Source organism: Aotus nancymaae, unplaced genomic scaffold, assembly GCF_030222135.1.
Source record: "Aotus nancymaae isolate 86718 unplaced genomic scaffold, 86718_ANA_hifiasm-v0.15.2.pri h1tg000036l, whole genome shotgun sequence".
Classification (NCBI taxonomy): domain Eukaryota; kingdom Metazoa; phylum Chordata; class Mammalia; order Primates; family Aotidae; genus Aotus; species Aotus nancymaae.
Window position 1 is genome coordinate 7653085 of NW_026988450.1, and position 20389 is coordinate 7673473.

General features: G+C 41.0%; 2 protein-coding genes and 1 pseudogene across 13 annotated transcripts in view; 2 read left to right on the forward strand and 1 right to left on the reverse strand.

Annotated features, from left to right (window-relative positions):
- TMEM68 (transmembrane protein 68) overlaps positions 1-13566 on the reverse strand; it is a 38000-nt gene extending 24434 nt beyond the window's left edge. For 2 of the 8 annotated variants that reach the window (XR_010345525.1, XM_064384197.1), the window contains exon 1: positions 3015-8319. Coding sequence is in view for 4 of the 8 variants with exons in the window: in XM_064384197.1 (XP_064240267.1) it covers positions 3015-3339 (325 nt within the window). In the remaining 4 variants the exon portion in view is untranslated. Of the gene's footprint in view, positions 1-3014; positions 8321-13455 lie in introns of those variants that run through there. The other 6 variants (XM_064384195.1, XM_064384194.1, XM_064384200.1 and 3 more) reach the window with 6 other exon arrangements.
- A 103-nt stretch (positions 13567-13669) lies between these two features.
- The window catches only part of TGS1 (trimethylguanosine synthase 1), a 56410-nt gene continuing 49690 nt past the window's right edge, over positions 13670-20389 (forward strand). For 4 of the 5 annotated variants that reach the window (XM_064384201.1, XM_064384205.1, XM_064384204.1 and 1 more), the window contains exon 1: positions 13670-13915. In XM_064384201.1, coding sequence (XP_064240271.1) covers positions 13812-13915 — 104 coding nt within the window. In that variant the 5' untranslated portion in view covers positions 13670-13811. The remainder of the gene's footprint in view (positions 13916-20389) is intronic. The other variant, XM_064384203.1, reaches the window with a different exon arrangement.
- Positions 16371-17349, forward strand: LOC105724897 (cytochrome c, somatic-like; annotated as a pseudogene).

Below are 20389 nucleotides of genomic sequence, written 5' to 3' on the forward strand. Positions count from 1 at the left end.
GAAAACACTGGATAGATTCTTATACAAAGATACTTATTATTTTTAAAAGTAAAAAAATTATAAAGAAATTACTATTCAGTAATAGGTAACTAATCAAATTACTTATAGAATTTATACTATAGAATTCCATAAAGTCATTAAAAGCCATATTTATGAAGAAGGCTTAGTGACATAAAAAATACTAGTTTGCCACAAATATAAAAAAGATAAACATACTGTAACAAAACTCAAATGGCAAATTTGAGGTGATTCTTCTTTTTTTTCTCTTTTCTTTTGAGACCGAGTCCCGCTCTATCCTCCAAGTTAGACTGCAGTGGCATAATCTCAGTTCACTACAACCTCTGCCTCCCGGGTTCAAGCGATTCTCCTGCCTCAGTCTCCCAAGTAGCTGGGATTGCAGGTGTATGCCACCATGCTTGGCTAATTAATTTTATTAGAGATGGGGTTTCACCATGTTAGCCAGGCTGCTCTTGAACTACTGACCTCAGGTGATCCACCTGCATTGGCCTCCCAAACTGCTGAGATTACAGGCCTGAGCCACCACGCCCAGCCCTATTTTCTTCTTATAGTTTCCTGTGGTTGCTAATTTTTACAATGAACATTTTTATTATTAAAAAAATTCCTCCAGCAGAGAGCAGTGGTATGCATCTGTGGTGACAGCTACTTAGAAGGCTAAGGTGAGAGGATCGCTTCATCCCAGGAGTTTGAGGCCAGCCTGAGCAAAAGAGCGAGACCCCGTCTCTTTTTTTTTTCTGAGACAGATTCTCATTCTCTCACCCTGGCTGAATGCAGCGGCGCATTCTCGGCTCACTATAACCTCCACCTCCTGGGTTCAAGTGATTCTCCCACCTCAGCCTGCCAAGTAGTAGCTAGGATTGCAGGCGTGTACCACCACACCTGGCTAATTTTTGTATTTTTAGTAGAGACAGGGTTTCACCATGTTGGCCAGGCTGTTCTCAAACTCCCAACCTCAGGTGATCCATCTCCCAAAGTACTGGAATTACAAGAGTGAGCCACTGTGACCAGCATTTTATTTTTCTTTTTTGAAACAGAGCCTTGCTCTGTCGCCCAGGCTGGAGTGTAGTGATGCAAGTTCAGCTCACTGCAAACTCCACCTGTCAGGTTCAAGCAATTCTTGCGTCTCAGCCACCCAAGTACCTGGGATTACAGGAACTGTATTACCACACCCAGCTAATTTTTGTATCTTTAGTAGAGAGAGGGTTTCGCCATGTTGGCCAGGCTGATCTCAAACTCCTGACCTCAAGTAATCCACCTGCCTTGGCCTTCTAAAGTGCTAGGATTACAGGCATGAGCCACCGTGCCCAGCAACAAGATGCCACCTCTTTAAAAAAAAAAAAAAAGTCCTCCAAAGATTGTTAAAAAAACATAAATTATAATTGATATGATACCAATACAAAATTTAAATATATGCACAAGTGCCTTTTATTTCAATACAATAAAAAAATTAATGTGCATATTTAAAACCTCAAAATTGTGTATTCTGCTATAAGTTTAGCACTTGACTATATATAAATTAAACATCTCCTGAAATATAAATAAATCCAGATTCCTTCAGATTCCTTCCTATATATCTTGAAGCTTAGGGGTTATGCATATGGGAAGGGGATATATATTCCCAATAACTACTGTAAATAACTCCTGTACATTTTTCTATTACTGTTTTAAAGACAAGGAACAACTGCAGACATGCACACATGGAATGCTGAACAGCATCTCACCTCATGTAAAACAACAAGTTCTGAGACTTGTATTGGCCAGCAGGAGCTTTAGTCGTAACGAGTAAGTATTAAGAATTCAATTCATCAAGGGTATATGGTTCCTGCTTGCAAACCTGCTAAATATCATGACTTCTAGCCTTGAATCTCCAACCTGGGACAGTCTTACCACACAGCACAGAGCACAGGCCTTAGAGCCAGGTATCTGGGGTTGTAACCTGGCACTGTTCTTAGTATACCTTGGGCAAGTAACAACCTCTCTGTGCCTCAGTTTTCTCATGAGTAAAACAGGAGCAGCACATACACTCTATTATGTTATAAGATTTAAAGGAGTTAATTTATGTTAAGCATTTGACAGTGTCTGGCATAGCAGGTTCACAAAAAAAAATGTGTAGGTTCGTAGAATGTATGCAGTATTAAAATGATAACACATTAGCCTAATAAACACGTCACTGGTGATTTTTGCTAATAGCAGCCTAAAACTTCGGTGATAAATATCCTCAAGTGTCAGTTTAAAGTCTGTGCTTCCTTCTACATCCTTCTGTGAAACTACTTTGATGCCCAACAACATAATACAGAAAGCCAATGTTTGTTACATGCTTATTGAATCTTCAGTATTTTTATGTAGTCTAAAAACAGAAGAGAACAACAAACTAGGTATTGATGGAATAATGAAGCAAAAGTTGGTAGAGTAAAACACTAAACCCTAAAAAACAGGCCACCAGAGGGCAATTTTCATGATGCCCAAACGAAGAAGAACCACCAATCATTAAGTATACAATATCAAAATCTCTCGAGTAATAAAGAAAAGAATGACTATCCTTAAGACACCTCAATCTCAGGAATGAAACAACAGAAAATGGCTACATTTTGGTATGCAAATTATATTTAATGTAATATCATTTAACATTTCATTTTTTAAAATCCACACTGGTAAAGTCAAACTTACTTTGAACAGAAGTAAATGCTAAATAATTGAAGCATTTTTAAAGTAGTTTTCTATAGTTTTAAATTAATTAGTCTCTTACTCTTTTAGATGTTTTAAATATAAATTTTCATATTTCAACTTACAGTCTACAGTACTGTGTGGTTGTTTAATAGAAACTAATGTCTATGGGGAAAACTCATCTTAAGAAAGATACATATGCAAACAGGTAACAGGGAATAGCAAATATCACTTCTATTATACTTTTCAGTATCTTCTCAGTCAATAGAATGGAATGGTAACAGTTCCAATGCAGCACACATGAACACAGAGATGAAAGTATCCTTGCTTACCATGCCAAACTGCTGCATGTCCATCCCACAGAGTTGCCACCGTTTTCCTTGCACCATCCCATAAATTATGAGAGTAGGCTTCTTTTAATACGTTCTTTCTCTTATAAATGTGTAAGAAAATAATAGTAAGGTAGAGAAGAAAGATAGTGAAGTAAGGAAGTATTAAAAGTATTAGTGGTGTAAAAACCCACAAGAGATAGTTTGCAAAATTGAAATAGTCCTCCAACTGCTCCACACCAAACCATTCTTCGAGTATGTGAATCAGACAAATCATATAGGGCACAGAATCCTGTCCTGCACCACAGGTTTGATTTTGGTCTATCATTTTTCTTTAGGTGAAAATGACAAATTCAGTTTCTTTCTTCATTGCCATAGCAGGTCGTTAATTTTGACACTAGAAGGGAAAAATAATCCAGTATTATTTTCTCCACAGCTACAAAGTTAAATGTTTTAGTCTACTTAAATAGTATATAGAGTCATTTCTTAATACCAAAAATGTATAGATGGTTAATGGTTAACTTTGTTGCAGATTTAAATGTGAAAATTATAAGGATTCATCTCTCTGCTCATGAAGCATGTCCTGTTTAGTTTTTGAAATAATTCACTATAATTAAGAAAGGAACATAAACGTATAATTGAGAGAAGAAAATAAAGCTATAATTAAGAGAAAATAAAGCAGATAAGGAACACAATTTCAGATTGATTTTAATAATTTGACTCATATCTTAATTGCATCATGTTGAACACTCAGATCTTAAACTAGATCATATTGACATAACTTTTTTCTTCTTCTCTGAGATGGAGTCTCGCTCTGTCGTCCAGGCTGGAGTTACAGTGGGATGATCTCAGTCACTGCAACCTCCACCTCCCAGGTTCAAGCGATCCTCCTGCCTCAGCCTCCTGAGTAGCTGGGACCAAAGGTGTGTGCTACCATGCCTGGCTAATTTTTGTATTTTCAGTAGAGATGGAGTTTCACTATGCTCACCAGGCTGGTCTCAAACTCCTGACCTCAAGTGGTACACCCACTCCTGAAGTACTGAGATTACAGGCATGAGTCCACCATGCCCAGCCATACTGAGATAATATGCACAAAAGAAAACATCAGTCTCTATCTAATTCAATAAAAGGAATCCAATTCTTTAGGAAATGATGACATACCTTTATGGGTATTGTTTTTTATAGAGAAACAGGTTTACAAAAAAGTTCATTATGCAATAATAAAAATTTATCAGTACTGTTTTTATCTTAACTCTTAAGTGACTGAAAATATAGCTGTACAATTATTTTATGAATTCACTCTCTAAAACAGTCATTTGACTTACCAGAAGAGAGATAAATACCTAGTCCCAAACTTCAATGTCTGTATTCTGGAAAGCACAGTAAACAAATGTAAGAAATAAATGACTAAGAAAAACAAAGATAATCATTAATACCTAGATTAGAATAAACAACAAGAGACATACATAAATGTTTGAGAAATACAGCCCTACACTGGTATATTACAATTAAAAAGTATGCTCACGCTACCATTGCTTTAGTGAGGACAACCCTACACTGTTTAGAGACACTATATAAAGCCCCACCTTAAAAAGCTTTGTTTCTTAGGAGAAAAAGTATGAAGATGTGTAATGACTATGATTCTTTTTAGTAACTTTGCCAGATAAGCTAAAGGTGAAACATAATATTCAAGTATACAATTATATTAGCCCTATGATAATATTTTCCTACAAAAGATTTCCCTTCTCCATACTTTCTTTGATTCTGATTCTGCCCTTAGAGCTATTTTATCATTATTCTGTACTATATAATCTTAATGAAAATTATCTCAAGTCCTTTGTAGCTGAGGCAAAAAATGAATAAATGAAAGCAAAGGATGAAAGAAGAGGAAGAGACGTACATAGAGTAAGAAAAACGATTAAGAAAAATTTACTCGTTTTATTCTAAGATTATCTTGCTAACTGGCTTATTAGGAGGGCAAACACTGACTTGTTCTCTGAGGGACGAAATATTTCATCTAACTTCCTTGTAACCAATAGCATTTACTTGTGAGAAATCTGGGCCTGTTATGGTAATAGGAGATAACACAGCAAACATGTACCCCACAACTTGGGCTTTATTGACATCATACTTTAATCAATCCATCTAAAAAGTCAAATCACTATAATTTACCCATGTTTGATCATTTAAAATGAAACACAGCAAATTTTAATACTTTTTATGTATTTATTTTTTATTTTATTTTTCAGATGGAGTCTCGCTCTGTCGCCCAGACCAGAGTGCAACAGCACAATCTCGACTCACTGTAACCTCTGCTTCCTGTATTCACGTGATTTCCCTGCCTCAGAGTCTCAAGCAGCTGGGACTACAGGGTGCGCACCACCACGCCTGGCTAATTTTTTTTTTTTTTTTTTGTATTTTTAATGGAGAAGGAGTTTAGCTGTGTTGTCCAGGCTGGTCTTGAACTCCTGACTTCAGGTGATCTACCCACCTTGGCCTCTTGAATTGCTGGGATTACAGGCGTGAGCCACCACGCCCAGCCAAAATTGAATACTTTTTAAAATGAGAGATTTTCCCACTAGAATAGCTACAGAAAATAGCCAAAATTGAAAAACAGCAAGTATTTGATGATGATGTAGAGAATTTAGAATTTCATATACTACTCATGGGAATGTAAAATGCTGTGGCAATTCCTCAAAAAGCTAAACGCAGAGTTACCATATGACCCTGCAATTCTACACCCACAAAACGAATGAAAACATATATTTACACAAAAATCTGTACACAAATGTGCACGGCAGCATTATTCATAACAGCCAAAGAGTGAAAACAACTGAGTGGATACACAAAATGTGGCATATACATATAATAGGATGCTATCCAAAACTTAAAAAGGGATGAAGTAAGTACTGGTTCCTGCTACAGCATGGATGAACCTTGTAAACACTGCACTAAGTAAGAAAAGCCACACACAAAAGCCACATACTGTATGATTCCATTTATATTAAATACTCAGAGCAGGCTAATCCATAGAGACAGAAAAATTAAGTGGTTGTCAGGGCTGGGAGAGGAGAATGAAGAGTGACTGTTAATGGGAAAAACAGAGGTATCTTTGGGATAATGAAAATGTAAATACACTAAAAACCACTGAACTGTACACTTAAATAGTGAATACTATGGTTAATTATATCTCAACTTAAAGAGCTTTTAAATATTGTTAATAAATTAACAAAATATATAACCCTCATATATGTTAAAAGCAGCTTTTCCTAGCCCTGAAAACGAATCAGCATTTTTATAATCTGACCGTAACTGGTTAATAAAATTTCCTACAATAATCTAGTCACATTTCCAATTTTTAACTGAATAGTAAAATCCTGTGATTTTTTTTTTTTGAGACAGAGTCTTACTCTGTCACCTAGGCTAGAGTATAGTGGCTCATTGTAACCTCCACCTCCTGGGTTCAAGCGATTCTTGTGCCTCAGCCTCCCAAGTAGCTGGGATTACAGACGTGCACCACCACACCCAGCTAATTTTTATATTTTTAGTAGAGACGGGGTTTCACCATGTTGGCCGGACTGATCTCTAACTCCTAGCCTCATGTCATCGGCCTCCCAAAGTGCTGGGATTACAGTTGTGAGCCACAGCACCAGGCCAAATTCTGTGATTTAAAAACTTTGTTTCAGACCTTCCCAGACAAACCGGTACTAGAATTACACCTCTTATCCTCTTAATCTACATTCTGACTGATTATACATACTTAAGGAACACAGTAACAAGAAAAGGGGCACAGTACGGGCAGCGATCCAGTGAGTGGGCTACACGGAAAGCTTTGTGAGACCTAGCAGTCCCTTAACACTGCTGTATACAAGAACCCTGGCCACAAATGGTCATTCAAACTTGATTTTGATTTAAACCCTCTCAGAAAAGAAACTCAAAAGGTGTCCCATTCACTCTTCACAACCATCCACCAGAACTACTAAAAAGGTCTTCCTTAGACTTACTTCCCTGTAATTTTTCCCTACTGGACCGAGTTCTGTACCATAGACCCTCTTCCATTAAACAACACTGTAAGTTTAAAAAGAGCTGCCATGAGCCACAAAATTCTTTCTTCAGTCAGAATCCTTAATTCTTTCAACCACTTCTCAGACCCTGGTTTCTTAACCTTTCAGCACACAAGACCACTTCGGGTTGCTGACTCCAGTTACCTGATACTGAGAACTCCAGTTATCTGACAGTGAGAACACCAGCAAAACCTGTGCCTTGGTTTGCTAAAAATCTGTAAAACTAGGATAATAATCCTATCTACCTCATAAGATTACTGTGATTAAATGGGCTAATCTGCGTAAAGAGCCTAGAACGATACCTTACATGTTTGCTATCACTATCATTCATAGAATCACAGCAGCTTTTTTGGTAGCTCTATCATGCTAACTCATTCCGCTAAAAATGTGCTACTATTTTCTACATCTCTACAAACTGCACTTGAAAAAAACGTTTTTTGGGCTGGCTTGTGAAAAAAATGAAGTTGCAGAAAGAACAGGTTTCAGGGTGGGATGGAGATCAGGATTCCATTTTAAGCATGTTAAGTTTAAGATGTTTACTGGACATCCAAGTGAAGACATTAAGTAGGCAGCTGGACATCGGCAGTTTAGCAGGAAGGTCAGGAGTAGGATACAGTGTATAAGTGGATGGCTTGATATAAATCTAGGAATTGGTAGCATGTAGTCAATATTTAAACATGGAATTAAAGAAGATCCCTTCAGGGAACGACTATAGAGTAGAAAAGAATTATCAGCTAGGTGTGGTGGCTCACTTGTAATCCTAGCACTTTGGAAGGCGGAGACAGGCAGATCACCTGAGGTCGGGAGTTTGAGACCAGCCTGACCAACATGGAGAAACCCCGTCTCTATTAAAAATACAAAATTAGCCAGGCATGGTGGTGCATGCCTATAATCCCAGCTACTCAGGAGGCTGAGGCAGAAGAATCACTTGAACTTGGGGGGCAGAGGTTGCAGTGAGCTGAGATCGCACCACCATTGCACTCCAGCCTGGGCAACAAGAGCGAAACTCCGTCTCAAGAATTTCCAGGACTGAGTCTTGAGACACCGAATATTTTAGAATTTGGGAAGTCAATGACAAGCGAGCTTCCTCCTTCCAGGAATAGTATCCTGAAAGTAAGAAAGAGCTTCAAGAAGGAAGGCATATTCTGCTGTTTTAAATGCTGCTGAGAGGCCTAGCAAGGTAAGAGAAGATCATTTCCTTCCTGTAGGAGACAGCTTTAAAAAAAATAAATAAATAAAATAAATAAATAATAATTTTACAACACAGAGGACACTGGCAAACGCTGGTAAGAGCTGTTTTGGTATAGTGGGGAAAAATATACTTTGGACAGGAGAAGACAGGAGCAGCTCCCCTTTATCCTTGAAATTCAATGAATGGGAAGAAATGAATTAGAAACAGCAAATATAAACAACTCACAAAGGAGGAAAGAAACAGGTGGGTATCTAGAAGGGAACACAGGTGAGTAGTTTCTTGCTATTGCTGCTGTTGCTGCTTTAAGATAGAGGCCAGGTATGGTAGCTCACATCTGTAAAGATAGAGTCCAGGTATGGTAGCTCACATCTGTAATCTCAGCATTTTGGGAGATTGAGGCAAGAGGATCGCTTGAACCTGGAAGTTCAAGACCAGCCAGGCAATACAGTAAAACCTCATCTCTTAAAAAAAAAAATCTAGGCCAGATGCAGTGGCTCACACCTGTAATCCCAACACCTTGGGAGGCCAAGGCTGGCAGATCACTTGAGGCCAGGAGTTCAAGACCAGCCTGGGCAACATGGTGAAACCCCCATCTCTACTAAAAATGCAAAAATTAGCCAGGCGTGGTGGTGCATGCCTGTAGACCCAGCTACTCGGGAGGCTGAGGCACGAGAATGGCTTGAACCCAGGAGGCAGAGATTGCCGTGAGCCCAGATCACACCACTGCATTTCAGCCTGGATGACAGAGTGAGACTCCACTCAAAAAAAAAAAAAAAAAAAAATTAAAAATTAGCTGGGCATGGTGGCATGCACCAGTGGTCCCAGCTACTTAGAAGGCTGAATGGGGAGGACCACTTGAGCCTGGGAGGTAGAGACTGCAGTGAGCCGAAACTAAGCCACTACACTCTAGCCGCAGTGACAGAGCAAGAGACTCTGTCTAAAAAAAAAAGAAAAAAAAAAGGCTGGGCACGGTGGCTCACATCTGTAATCTTAGCACTCTGGGTGGCCAAGGCGGCTTGATCACTTCAGGTCAGGAGTTTAAGACCAGCCCAGCCAATATGTCTCTACTAAAAATACAAAAATTAGCCAGGCATGGTGGTGCACACCTGTAGTCTCAGCTACTCGGGAGGTTGAGGCAACAGAATTGCTTGAACCCAGAAGGCAGAGGTTATGTAAGTGGAGATTCTGCCAGTGTACTCCAACCTCAGGGAAAGAGTGAGACTCCATCTCAAAAAAAAAAAAGTAGGAGAAAATACAGCCATGTTCAATGTCAATGATAATTTGTCAATGGGAGAGTAAAAAATGGATGATGTAGGAAAGGAGCTTATTGTTAGAGCTCTGTCCTTGACTAGGCCAAAGGATACAGTGTATAGGTGGATGGCCCTGAAAAGTTTGTGCCAGACACTATTCTAAATATATCAGTAATAAAATAGGTAGTATCTGCGAAAACACGTAAAACACTTAGAATACTTCCTGGCACAAAGTAGGCTCCTAAAAAATGCTGGCGAAAAATACATATGAACTGTTTGTGTCTAAATTTTTTTCTTTTTTTTGAGACAGAGTCTCACTCTGTCACCCAGGCTAGACTGCAGTTGCTCAATTTCAGCTCACTGCAACCTCCACCTCCCAGGTTCAAGCAATTCTCATACCTCAGTCTCAAGTAGCTGAGACTACAGGCAAGCACCACTGCACCCAGCTGATTTTTGAATTTTTATTAGAGATAGGGTTCCACCATGTTGGCCAGGCTTGTCTGGAACTCCTGGCCTCAAGTGATCAACTGGCCTTTGCCTCTCAAAGTGCTTGGATTACAGGCATGAGCCACCATTCTCAGCCTCATCTAAATCTTTAACAAAAATGTGGATCAAGACAGCATCCTAAAACCTGATACTAGAGAACTATCATAGGAATTTGAATAAAATGCTTTTCAGGGGATAAAATACAGCACTTACTTTTGACAGTATGACAAGTGTCTTTAAATCTCAATGAATGCAACTCCTTAATTGTACAGATAACAAAAAAACTAAACACACAAAGCCAAGTTTATTTGTTCAAAATTACTACATCAATTCAGTAAAAGCCAAGAGCTAAAAGTAAAATCTAGTCCTCTTACCTCCTAGTCTGCTTTCCATTACACGTTCTTTGATATATCTCTCTTTTTCTCTCTTGACAGAAAGACTGAAAATATTAAGATTGCAATTTCTGTCTACCCTATACTTTTGCCTGGCCCCTCTCCTTCCCCCTCAATTTACCTTGGGATGTAACTGACTCCTTATCACTTTATTTTAATCCAAGAAAAATGACATGGGCTGAGCGCGGTCGCTCATGCCTGTAATCCCAACACGTTTCGAGGCCAAGACAGAAGGAAGGACTGCTTGAGTTCAGGAGTTTGAGATTAGCCTGCGGACAACGTAGTGAGACACTGTCTCTACCAAAAAATTAAAACTTCGCCAGGTATGGTGGCACGTTCCTGTAGTTGCAGCTACTTGGGAGGCCAAAGCAGGAGGATTGCTTGAGCCTGAGAAGTCAAAGCTACAGTGAGCTATGATGATCACACCACTGTACTCCAGCCTGGGGAATAGAGCAAGACCCTGTCTCAAAAGGAAAAAATAAGCCTTATGTATTATATGCATTAGAAGGTGTTTTGGGGGAAATACAATATTTCAGTTACCAAAATTCCAGGTTATTTTCTATAGCCCCCTGCCTCTACAAATCTAAAATAGTCAGTCTTATGCATCTCACATAGGAAGTATCTTAATTTCCCCATCTGGAAATCATGTAACTTTTGTAAAAACAAGTTGAGAAGGCCAGGAGCAGTGTCTCATGCCTGTAATCCCAGCACTTTGGGAGGCCGAGGTGGGCAGATTACCTGAGGTCAGGAGTTCGAGATCAGCCTAACACGGAGAAACCCCGTCTCTACTAAAAATTCAAAATTAGTCGGGCTTGTGGCTCATGCCTGTAATCTCAGCTACTCGGGAGGCTGAGGCAGAAGAATCACTTGAACCTGGGAGGCAGAGGTTGCAGTGAGCCGAGATCACGCCACTGCACTCCAGCCTCGGCAACAAGAGTGAAACGCCGTCTCAAAAAAAAGAAAGTTGACAAGCTCAAATATCATCATATTGCCATTGATGGTGAGGATAATGGACAGACCCTGTTTAAAATCAGAGTATTTCAAAAACTAATAAATCAGAACAGAGAACTTTTTGGTTTTCAATAAAACCTTAAAAAACTATCTATTTTAGGCTGGACTCAGTGGCTCATGCCTATAATCCTAACACTTTGTGAGGCAGAGGCAGGCAAATCACTTGAGCCCAAGGATTCAAGACCAGTCTGGGCAACAGGGAAAAACTTTGTCTCTACACAACACATGTACACACACACACAATTAGGTGGGCATGGTGGCATGCCTGTAGCCCCAGCTACTCTGGAGGCTGAGCTGGGAGGATTGCTTGAGCCTAGGAGGTGGAGGTTGCTGTGAACCAAGATCACGCCACTACACTCCAGCCTGGGCGACAGAGCAAGACCCTGTCTCAAATAATTATAATAATAAATTTAAAAAGAAAGTATATCTATTTTGAACACCTATTACCAGTGCTTTTCCATTTTACTTTCAGTATAAAGCCACATTGAGAACATTCTGAAAATGTCAATTAAAAGATATAGTCTGGGAAATACAAGTTTTCCTGTTTCCTTTCTGCATATTTAATAATGGTTTAATAGGGGCACAGCACTCAGTTTTACTGAATAAGCCTTCTACTTCAAATCATGAATAAAGCTGCAGTTTAATATTGTCAAGATAGCTGGTAAATCTAATCCTTTTAGCTTTAATACCTTTTTGATTTCAAGCTTTAAACTCGAGGTTCTGACACAAATTACCCTTCAAGACTTTTTTTTCAATCCTAGAATGCCCAACTTCTAGCTAAAATCTTCCATTCTATTTCATAATTACTGTTCTACCCTTATTATCGTAAGCTAGCTACTCATCCCAGTAATGCTGCATATCTATGCCGGTATATCTGTAACTGTGCAGCACTCTTACCTTCTTGAATCACCAAAATCAGCCTATCTCTGACCTCAAAGCAGGGCAGCAGTGAGGAGGTATGAATAAACATTTGAAAAACTAACTAGTAAACGTGGCCAAAGTACTAGGGACCATTCAAAATGTCTGAATTTTAGCTCAGTTTTTATATAGTTCTAAAGAAGTACCAATACTATTTTGACATTTCGTAGCACAAACCACGTCCTAAGCGCTACAACTTTCGAGTCTTAGCTTGTCTCTTTGAAGAAGCTGCCCGTGCAGCGTCCATGAATACCACATGCCAAATACCAATCGCTTTTTTCAGATCCAGTATTGCTGCTGTTCCCATTTTCTCCATCCTATTTATGTGCACATGAACGTATTTTTCTTATTAATTAGCAACTTCAAGGCAGAGACCTGTTTTACGGGCTGCAAACCCCAGGGACGGAGACAGGGCTTGGCGCCTACAAGGTCCAAACCGACTCAAACTATTAATAGCACAAAGGAAAGGTGTGATACACATTGTTTCGTTTAGTCCTCCCTGCAGCCTCATGTAGTAGTTACTACATATCATCCCCATTTCACAGATGATCAAAGTGAGGCTCAGAAAGATGTAGCCTGCCCAGGTCACACGGGTAGGACCAGGATTCCAAGCCTGATCGGTCTGGATGCGAACGCTCTACCCACCCGGCCTTCCCCCTACATTTTCGGGATCACCACACAACTTCCCCTCGGTTTTTACACCGGAGGCTCGACGCGGGTCCCGGAACCAGCGAAGCCACCCGGCAAGCCTAGAGGCCTCTAGTGAGGCTGAGGACGCCTCGCCCCACCAGCTGCGTTAGGAGGAAACGCGCCGAACCGAAGGTTTCAGAGCGCGAGAGGAGAGGGGCGAGGACAGCAGGTTCGTTTGACCCAGAGGAGGGAGGATCTCCAGACCCGGCCACTCCGGCGCCCGGGTGGAAAACGGAGCACGGCGGGAAACCGAGCCTGGCCGCACAGAGACGGGATTCCGAGGCAGCTCCCGGGAGACTGGACGCGCGCGGCCTCCGCCTGTCCCAACCCCGCGAGCCCCGACGCCGGGCTGAAGGAGCGCGAGGACCGACGCACTTCGGATAGGCGGGGGCAGGGGCAGGGGCAGGGGCAGGAGCAGGGGCAGGGGCAGCTCTCCTTTACCCTAGAGCGGCGACAGGAACTCTTCGGGGGTTCAGCGGCCGAAGGGGCGGACAGATTTGCGCGGCGGATCTCTCCTTAGCAACCCGTGCGGAAGAAGAGAAGTGGAGGCTGCAGCCCGGGCTGCGATGTGGGAAACACCGCCCGTGGTCCCGCCCCTTCCCGTGGCCGCCCGGACCCACTTCCGGCGGCGGCGGCGTCCAGGTTAGCTGCATGCGCGAGCGGTCCGGGGCTAGTAGTTCGTAACTCCTCATCCCAGGCTTGCTGGCGAGGCCTCATTTAGGTCTCCAGGAGCCCAGCCGAGGCCCAGGAGGCGCGACCCGGGCTGCATACGGCAGAGCTGCCTCCAAAGTGGTAAAATGTGCTGCGAGAAGTGGAGCCGCGTGGCGGAAATGTTTTTCTTCCTTGAAGACCGGGAGGAGGAATATAAGATCCTGTGCCTTTGCTCCAGGGCATTTGTAGAGTAAGTAGCAACGATGGTCTCTTCATTTTCTAGCACCGTCAGTACCAGAAATGTAGGTGTTGCAGACGTGGTTGTAATGGATCCCTAAAACCAGCCAGAGCATCTGACCCTTGGGCAAGGGGATCTTTAAGAAAAACAAAAAACCCTCAGACATGACGGAGTGGTCGCCCACTGCCGTTACTTTTAAGTGAAGGACTTCATCTACTTGGTAGGCTGCTATGAAAAAATGGGGTGGGCGCTATATGTCATCTCACATTTGTAAATCCAGAGGGCATTTAAAAATTCGGGGAAAGCGACATGTAAAATGAAATCTCTAGTGGGTATGATGTCATAAAGTGAAAGTTTAAAGTTGGGTGGTAGCTTGCTTTGGTTGACATCTTTTTTAAAACCCTGAAATCTGCTTAAGCCCAAATGCACATAATTAAAACTTCAAACTATTTGAAATAAAAGACTTAGCTATATTTACATCAGTTTTTGTGATATCTTTATTTTGGGGAAATCCTTGTTTCAGATAAAAATTTCCCTGCATGGAAAATAGCTAGAATGCAGGAAAAATACCGCCAAGAGAATTGAATTCTAGGAATTATTTTCTTTATATTAAATTCGTGAATTGCAGGGCGCGGTGGCCCACGCCTGTAATTTCAGCACTTTGGGAGGCGGAGGCGGCGGATCACTAGGTCAGGAATTCAAGACCAGCTTGGCCAACATGGTGAAATTCCGTCTCTACTAAAAATACAAAAATTAGTTGTGCATGGTGGTGCACGCCTGTAATCCCAGCTACTCAGGAGGCTGAGGCAGGAGAATTGCTTAACCAGGAGCATCATTGCTTGACTGTGACCTGGGAGGCAGAAGTTGCAGTGAGCCGAGATCCCGCCACCACACTCCAGCCTGGGCTACAGAGCAAGACTCTCTATAAAAAAATAAAAAATAAAAAAAATAAAAAAAAAAAATGCGTGATTTAAGCCACTTGAATTTTGTTTTCATCTCTAAAACGTGTATGTTTAATCTAACATGCTTGTTTTATTACAGTTAAATCCTGTGGAAGTGAATTTTATGTGGTAGACTTTTAATATAATTTAATATAGTCAGATTTAACTTTCAAGAAATTTCATTTTTCTCATGTAATTTTGTCGAGTATTGAAAACACAAAAAGAAGTTAAACATGTTAAGTTTAATGTTAAAAGTATTGTTGCCTTTTTAGTCCGGCATGCATGTAATCATACAATCATTCAGAAAATGTTTTTTGTGCTCCTGTGTATCAAATATGCTGGTAGGCACTGGAGTACAAGACAGTCTGTCTCTACATGTATTGAGTTTACTTGCAGCAAAGAAGATGAATGTTAAGACAGCTGGTTACATGATTACTTGGTTGGTTATAGTTATAAGTGCTATGAGAGAGAAGTGCAGGATGCTGTGAAAACAAGTAACCTTTCTCCAAGGGTCACAGAGGTTTCTTTGAGGAAGTAGCTTTTGGAAAGAGGTCTGAGGGAAATAGATTGGGCTAAGTTTCAGTGGGAAGAAGCATTTTCTGCAGGCTGAACTCAATAAAGGCCTTGAGGGACAGAGAAAGCCTGCGAAACTGAACAAAATGGCTAGGAGGGAAGGCACGGTGGCGCACACCTGTAATCCCAGCACTTGGGGAAGCTAAGGAGGGAGGATTGCTTGAGCCCAGAAGTTGGAGACTAGCCTGGGCAACATAGCAGCACCTCATCTGTACTGTAATTTTTTAAAATAATTAGCCAGTTGTGGTGGCACATGCTTGTAGTCCCAGCTACTCCAGAGGCTTAGGCCGGAAGATCTCTTGAGCCCAGGAGATCCAGGCTGCAGTTAGCCATAGTTGTGCCTGGATGACAGAGCAAGACTGTTTCAAAAAAGAAAAGATATGACTGGGAAAGAAAGAAGATAAGGTGGTCAGGGTAGGCCGAGTCAAAACATGCAGAACTTTGTTGACTGTAGGAAAACGTTTAAGCTGGGGAATGTCATGATCAGATTTGCATACTTAAAATACTGCTCTGGGCGGGGCGCTGTGGTTCACGCCTGTAATCCCAAAGCTTTGGAAGCCAAAGCTGCAGATCACGAAGTCCAGAGATGGAGACCATCCTGGCCAACATGGTTAAACCCCATCTCTACTAAAATACAAAAAATTAGCCAGGCATAATGGTGCGTGCCTGTAGTCCCAGCTACTAAGGAGGCTGAGGAAGGGAAATCACTTGAACCGGGAGGCAGAACTTGTTGCACTGAGCCGAGATCGCGCCACTGCACTCCAGCCTGGTGACAGAGCAAGACTCCTTCTCAAAAAATAATAATAATAAAATAAAATATTAGTCTGACAGCAGTGTGGAGGATCATTTGGAGGAAGAGAATCACTTAAGACCATTGTTTAAGCAAGAGATTACAGTGGCTTGGATTAGGATAGATGGCAGTAGAAATGGAGAAAAGGGGAAAGATAGGAGAAAACTTGTTGGGGGTGGGGATTGAATTGGAAGTGGGGGAATGAAGGAAAGATTAAAGGATGGCAAGGAGAACATTAGGTCAAGGGTATCTCCCTAGGTTTCTAGCTTGTATTGCTGCCTTTCACTGAGGTAGGGATCATTGGACAATCATGGGTTTTATTTTGGGTCAGCAGAGAAGAGATCATGAGTTTGATTTTGTACATTTTGATTTTGGGGTTCCGGTGAGATAACCAAGGGTAGATGATATAAACAGTTCGATACATTGATTTTGAGCGCTGGAGAAGTCTAGGCTAGTTTTAAAAACCTGAGCTGTTTAGCCTTAGATAGTAATTGAACTCATTTACCGGGTGGAATCCATCTTTGAAGAATTCCAAAATTTTTTTAAAGACAAGAAGAGGTGGATTAACTAGGAAACAGAAGGCAAGCCCAAGTACACTGTCACCAGGTGTTTCAGTGAAGGTGTAATCAACACTGGAAAGCTGCTAAAATGTCACTCAAAATGAGGGCTAAAAAGTATCCACTAGGAGAGCGGGACATCTGGATTCCGAGCGGTAACCTTTTGTCACGCCAGCGACGAAGAAAGAGAATTAAATATGGGTGATGTTGAGAAAGGCAAGAGGATTTTTGTTCAGAAGTGTGTCCAGGGCCACACCGAGGAAAAGGCAGGCAAGCGCAAGACTGGGCCTCATCTCCGTGGTCTCTGGGCGGAAGGCAGGTCGGGCCGCTGGGTTCTCTTACACTGACGCCAGTAAGAACAGAGGCGTCACCTGGGGAGAGGATACACTGATGGAGTATTTGGAGAATCCCAAGAAGTACATCCCTGGAACAAAAATTATTTTTGTCCGCATTAAGAAGAAGGGAGAAAGGGCAGACCTGATAGCTTATCTCAAAAAAGCTACTAATGAGTAATAATTGGCCACTGCCTTATTTATTACAAATGTCTCATGACCTTTTTATCTGTACCGTACTTTAATAGATCTCATTCACCAGAATTTCCATCATGAATGACTGACAGGATATTTTGTTGGGCAGTCCTGATTTAAAACTAAGACTGGCTTGTGATTAAATGAATACGTTCAGTTTTTGAATTTTAATAGTAATTCCAATTTAGTAAATGCTGTCACAGTTTACCCCTTCTACAGATATGATTAGACTTCTTTAGTAATGTTAAACTTTTCACAGATGGTGAGTGCCATCTTAAAACTTACTGGAGACTGGTTTTATATTTAGATTTATATAACTGGTTATGTGAATATATTTAAATATGGGGGAAATTCCTTGAGAGTCTCAGAACCAAGCAAGATTCACCTGTGTTTTGTATTCATTTGCCTCTTATAGGCAAAGGTTGAAGATAAATGGGTAGCAATTGCTACTTTATATTTTTGGCCTTAACTATGCCAGTCTAATTAGAATTTGCTGTATTTAAAATGGTTCCTTTTACTTATTGAAAGGCATTTTAGTGTGGTTTAGTGTAATATCAAAAATTATTTAACACAACACATTTTATAGATGATCTGTAAGGTCACATGCTTTTAGAATAGTAGCCAATTAAACTTCACTCTTGAATTCTTTACAATCTAAGTCAAAGTAAGTTATAATTTAGGATTGTCTTTAAATGGCCATTCAGAAACAAAACTGTAGAATTGCTGTGTATTTGTGATTGGGAATGGTGCTTCTGCCAACTTAAAAGAAGGATTAAAGTAGAGGAGATATACACAAATTTAAAAATTATGTGTGATCATAAGACTTAAGATAATAAGAAAACCACAGATCATGGGAAAAAAAAAAAGTATCCACTAGCATTGAAAAAATCCCTTGGATTGATTGATGACTTATTAAGTACCACCACTAGTTGTTTTACATTTTGTACTGACAGAGATTCTCCTTAACCAAACTTTACGCGGGTTCCTCCAAGCTCTCCTTTGATTAGGCTTGTCATTTGGGACTTATGTTCAGCCTGTCTGGCTCAGTTTTAACAAGAATCCTTCTAAGTCCATTAGTTTTGTTTGTTGTTTTTTTTTTTTTTTGCTGGGGGGGGATTGTTCTTGGATTTTGTTTTGTTTTGTTTTGTTTTGGGGGGCGTTTTTTCGAGATTGGGTATCATTTTGTCACCCAGGCTGGAGTGCAATGGTGCAGTCATGGCTCACTGCAGCCTCAACTTCCCTGGCTCAAGCAATCCCCTTACCTTAGCCTCCTCAATAGCTGGGACCACAGGTATGCATCACCACATCTACTTGATTTTTTTTTTTATTATTTTTTGTAGAGACAGCGATCTCGCCTTGCTGCCCAGTCTGGTCTGGAACTGATGCGTACAAACAGTTTTTCCCACTTCAGCCTCCCAAAGTGCTAGAATTACAGATGTGAGGCGCTGCACCCAGCCTAGACCTTAGTTTTAACAAAAATCCTGCTAAGTCCGTTTAGCAAGAGTCTTCCCTCCCTTAGTATCTGATCACTCTGGCCTGCCCTCAGCAAGAATCCTGTTGGTATAGCAACAATCCCCCCACCCTGGATATCTCCTCTTAGTAATTTTCCATCCACTGACGGTGCCCCCTGCATTCTGCCCATTGGCTATCTTCAGCTGTCTTTGATGTATTTGAAGTTGAACAGAATTTCCTTCTCCTGTTGCCATTATTTTTTTTTCTTTTTTGAGACAGAGTCTCACTCTGTCCCCCAGACTGGAATGCAGTGGCATGATCTTGGCTCACTGCAACCTCTGCCTCCTAGGTTCAAGCAATTCTCATGCCTCAGCCTCCTAAGTAGTTGGGATCACAAGAGTGTACCACCATACCCGGCTAATTTCTGTATTTTCAGTAGAGTTTGCTTTTTACCTTTTTCGCCAGGCTGGTCTCCTGCTTTACAGTTCAAGTCAGCAGTTGAGGTTTATTTAGTCCTTACATATGCCAGATCCAGAAATTAAGAGAGATCCTGTCTCTTATTTTTGAGGTCATCACTTCATCCAGAGTCATTTTTATGCTCTGTGGATTAAGTTACACTGATCAGACTCAAAGACTGCTTTATAGAGAATACTTGCAAGTATAATGGAAATTCTTCAAATGCCAAGTGTTAGAAATACATCATTCCTTTTGATGAGTGCTCTTGGAGGTATGTGAAAGTTTTAAGTAAGAGACAGTTTTCATAAAAATTTAAGAGCTGGTATTCTTTTGTTGCTGATCTTTCTGCCTGAAATTATCAGTAGCTTTGGAACATACTAGTAATAACCTTGGACATCTGACTTACCTCTCACCCATGAAGAAAGGTCTTTCTGCCACTTTCTCAGTACCTGACCTGTTAAGCTGGGCCTATCCTCCAGAAGACTCACAGGCTAGCATGGTGGTGGGACCAAGCTCACTAGAAGAAAGTACCGGGCTCTGTGTAGAAGATGCAGGCCAAAGAAGGAGAGTCAGCTTGCAGTCGGTGGCAGCCAAGGCTACATGCTGAATTCACGGCCCACAGTATGATTGGGTACCGCTGCTACTTTTAGGAATCGCCCTCCTTCTAAAAAAGAAGAGAGAGAGACTATAAGTTATGAAATATAAAAAGTTGAGAAGATTTCTCAGCTCATACCTCCAGAAAATAATACACAATTGGATTTGAATCAAAATGACTTTTTAAAACACTGTTTAATTACCATTTTTTAATTTCATTGAATTTAATCTTTTGAACTGAAAAGTGTATTTACATTACAAATAATTTCATGTGTATTCTTTTCTTTTTTTTTATTGAGACAGAGTCTTGCTCTGTTGCCCAGGCTGGAGTGCAGTGGCAACCTCTGCCTCCCAGGTTCAAGCAGTTCTCCTGCCTCAGCCTCCCAAGTAGGGACTACAGGCGCACACCACCACACCCAGCTCATTTTTGTATTTTTAATAGAGACAGGGTTTCACCATGTGTGCCAGACTGGTCTCAAATTTCTAGCCTCAAGTGATTCACCCATCTCAGCCTCCCAAAGTGCTAGGATTATAGGCGTGAGCAACTATGCCTGTCATGGTCTTTATTTATTTATTTTTGAGACAGAGACTCTCTC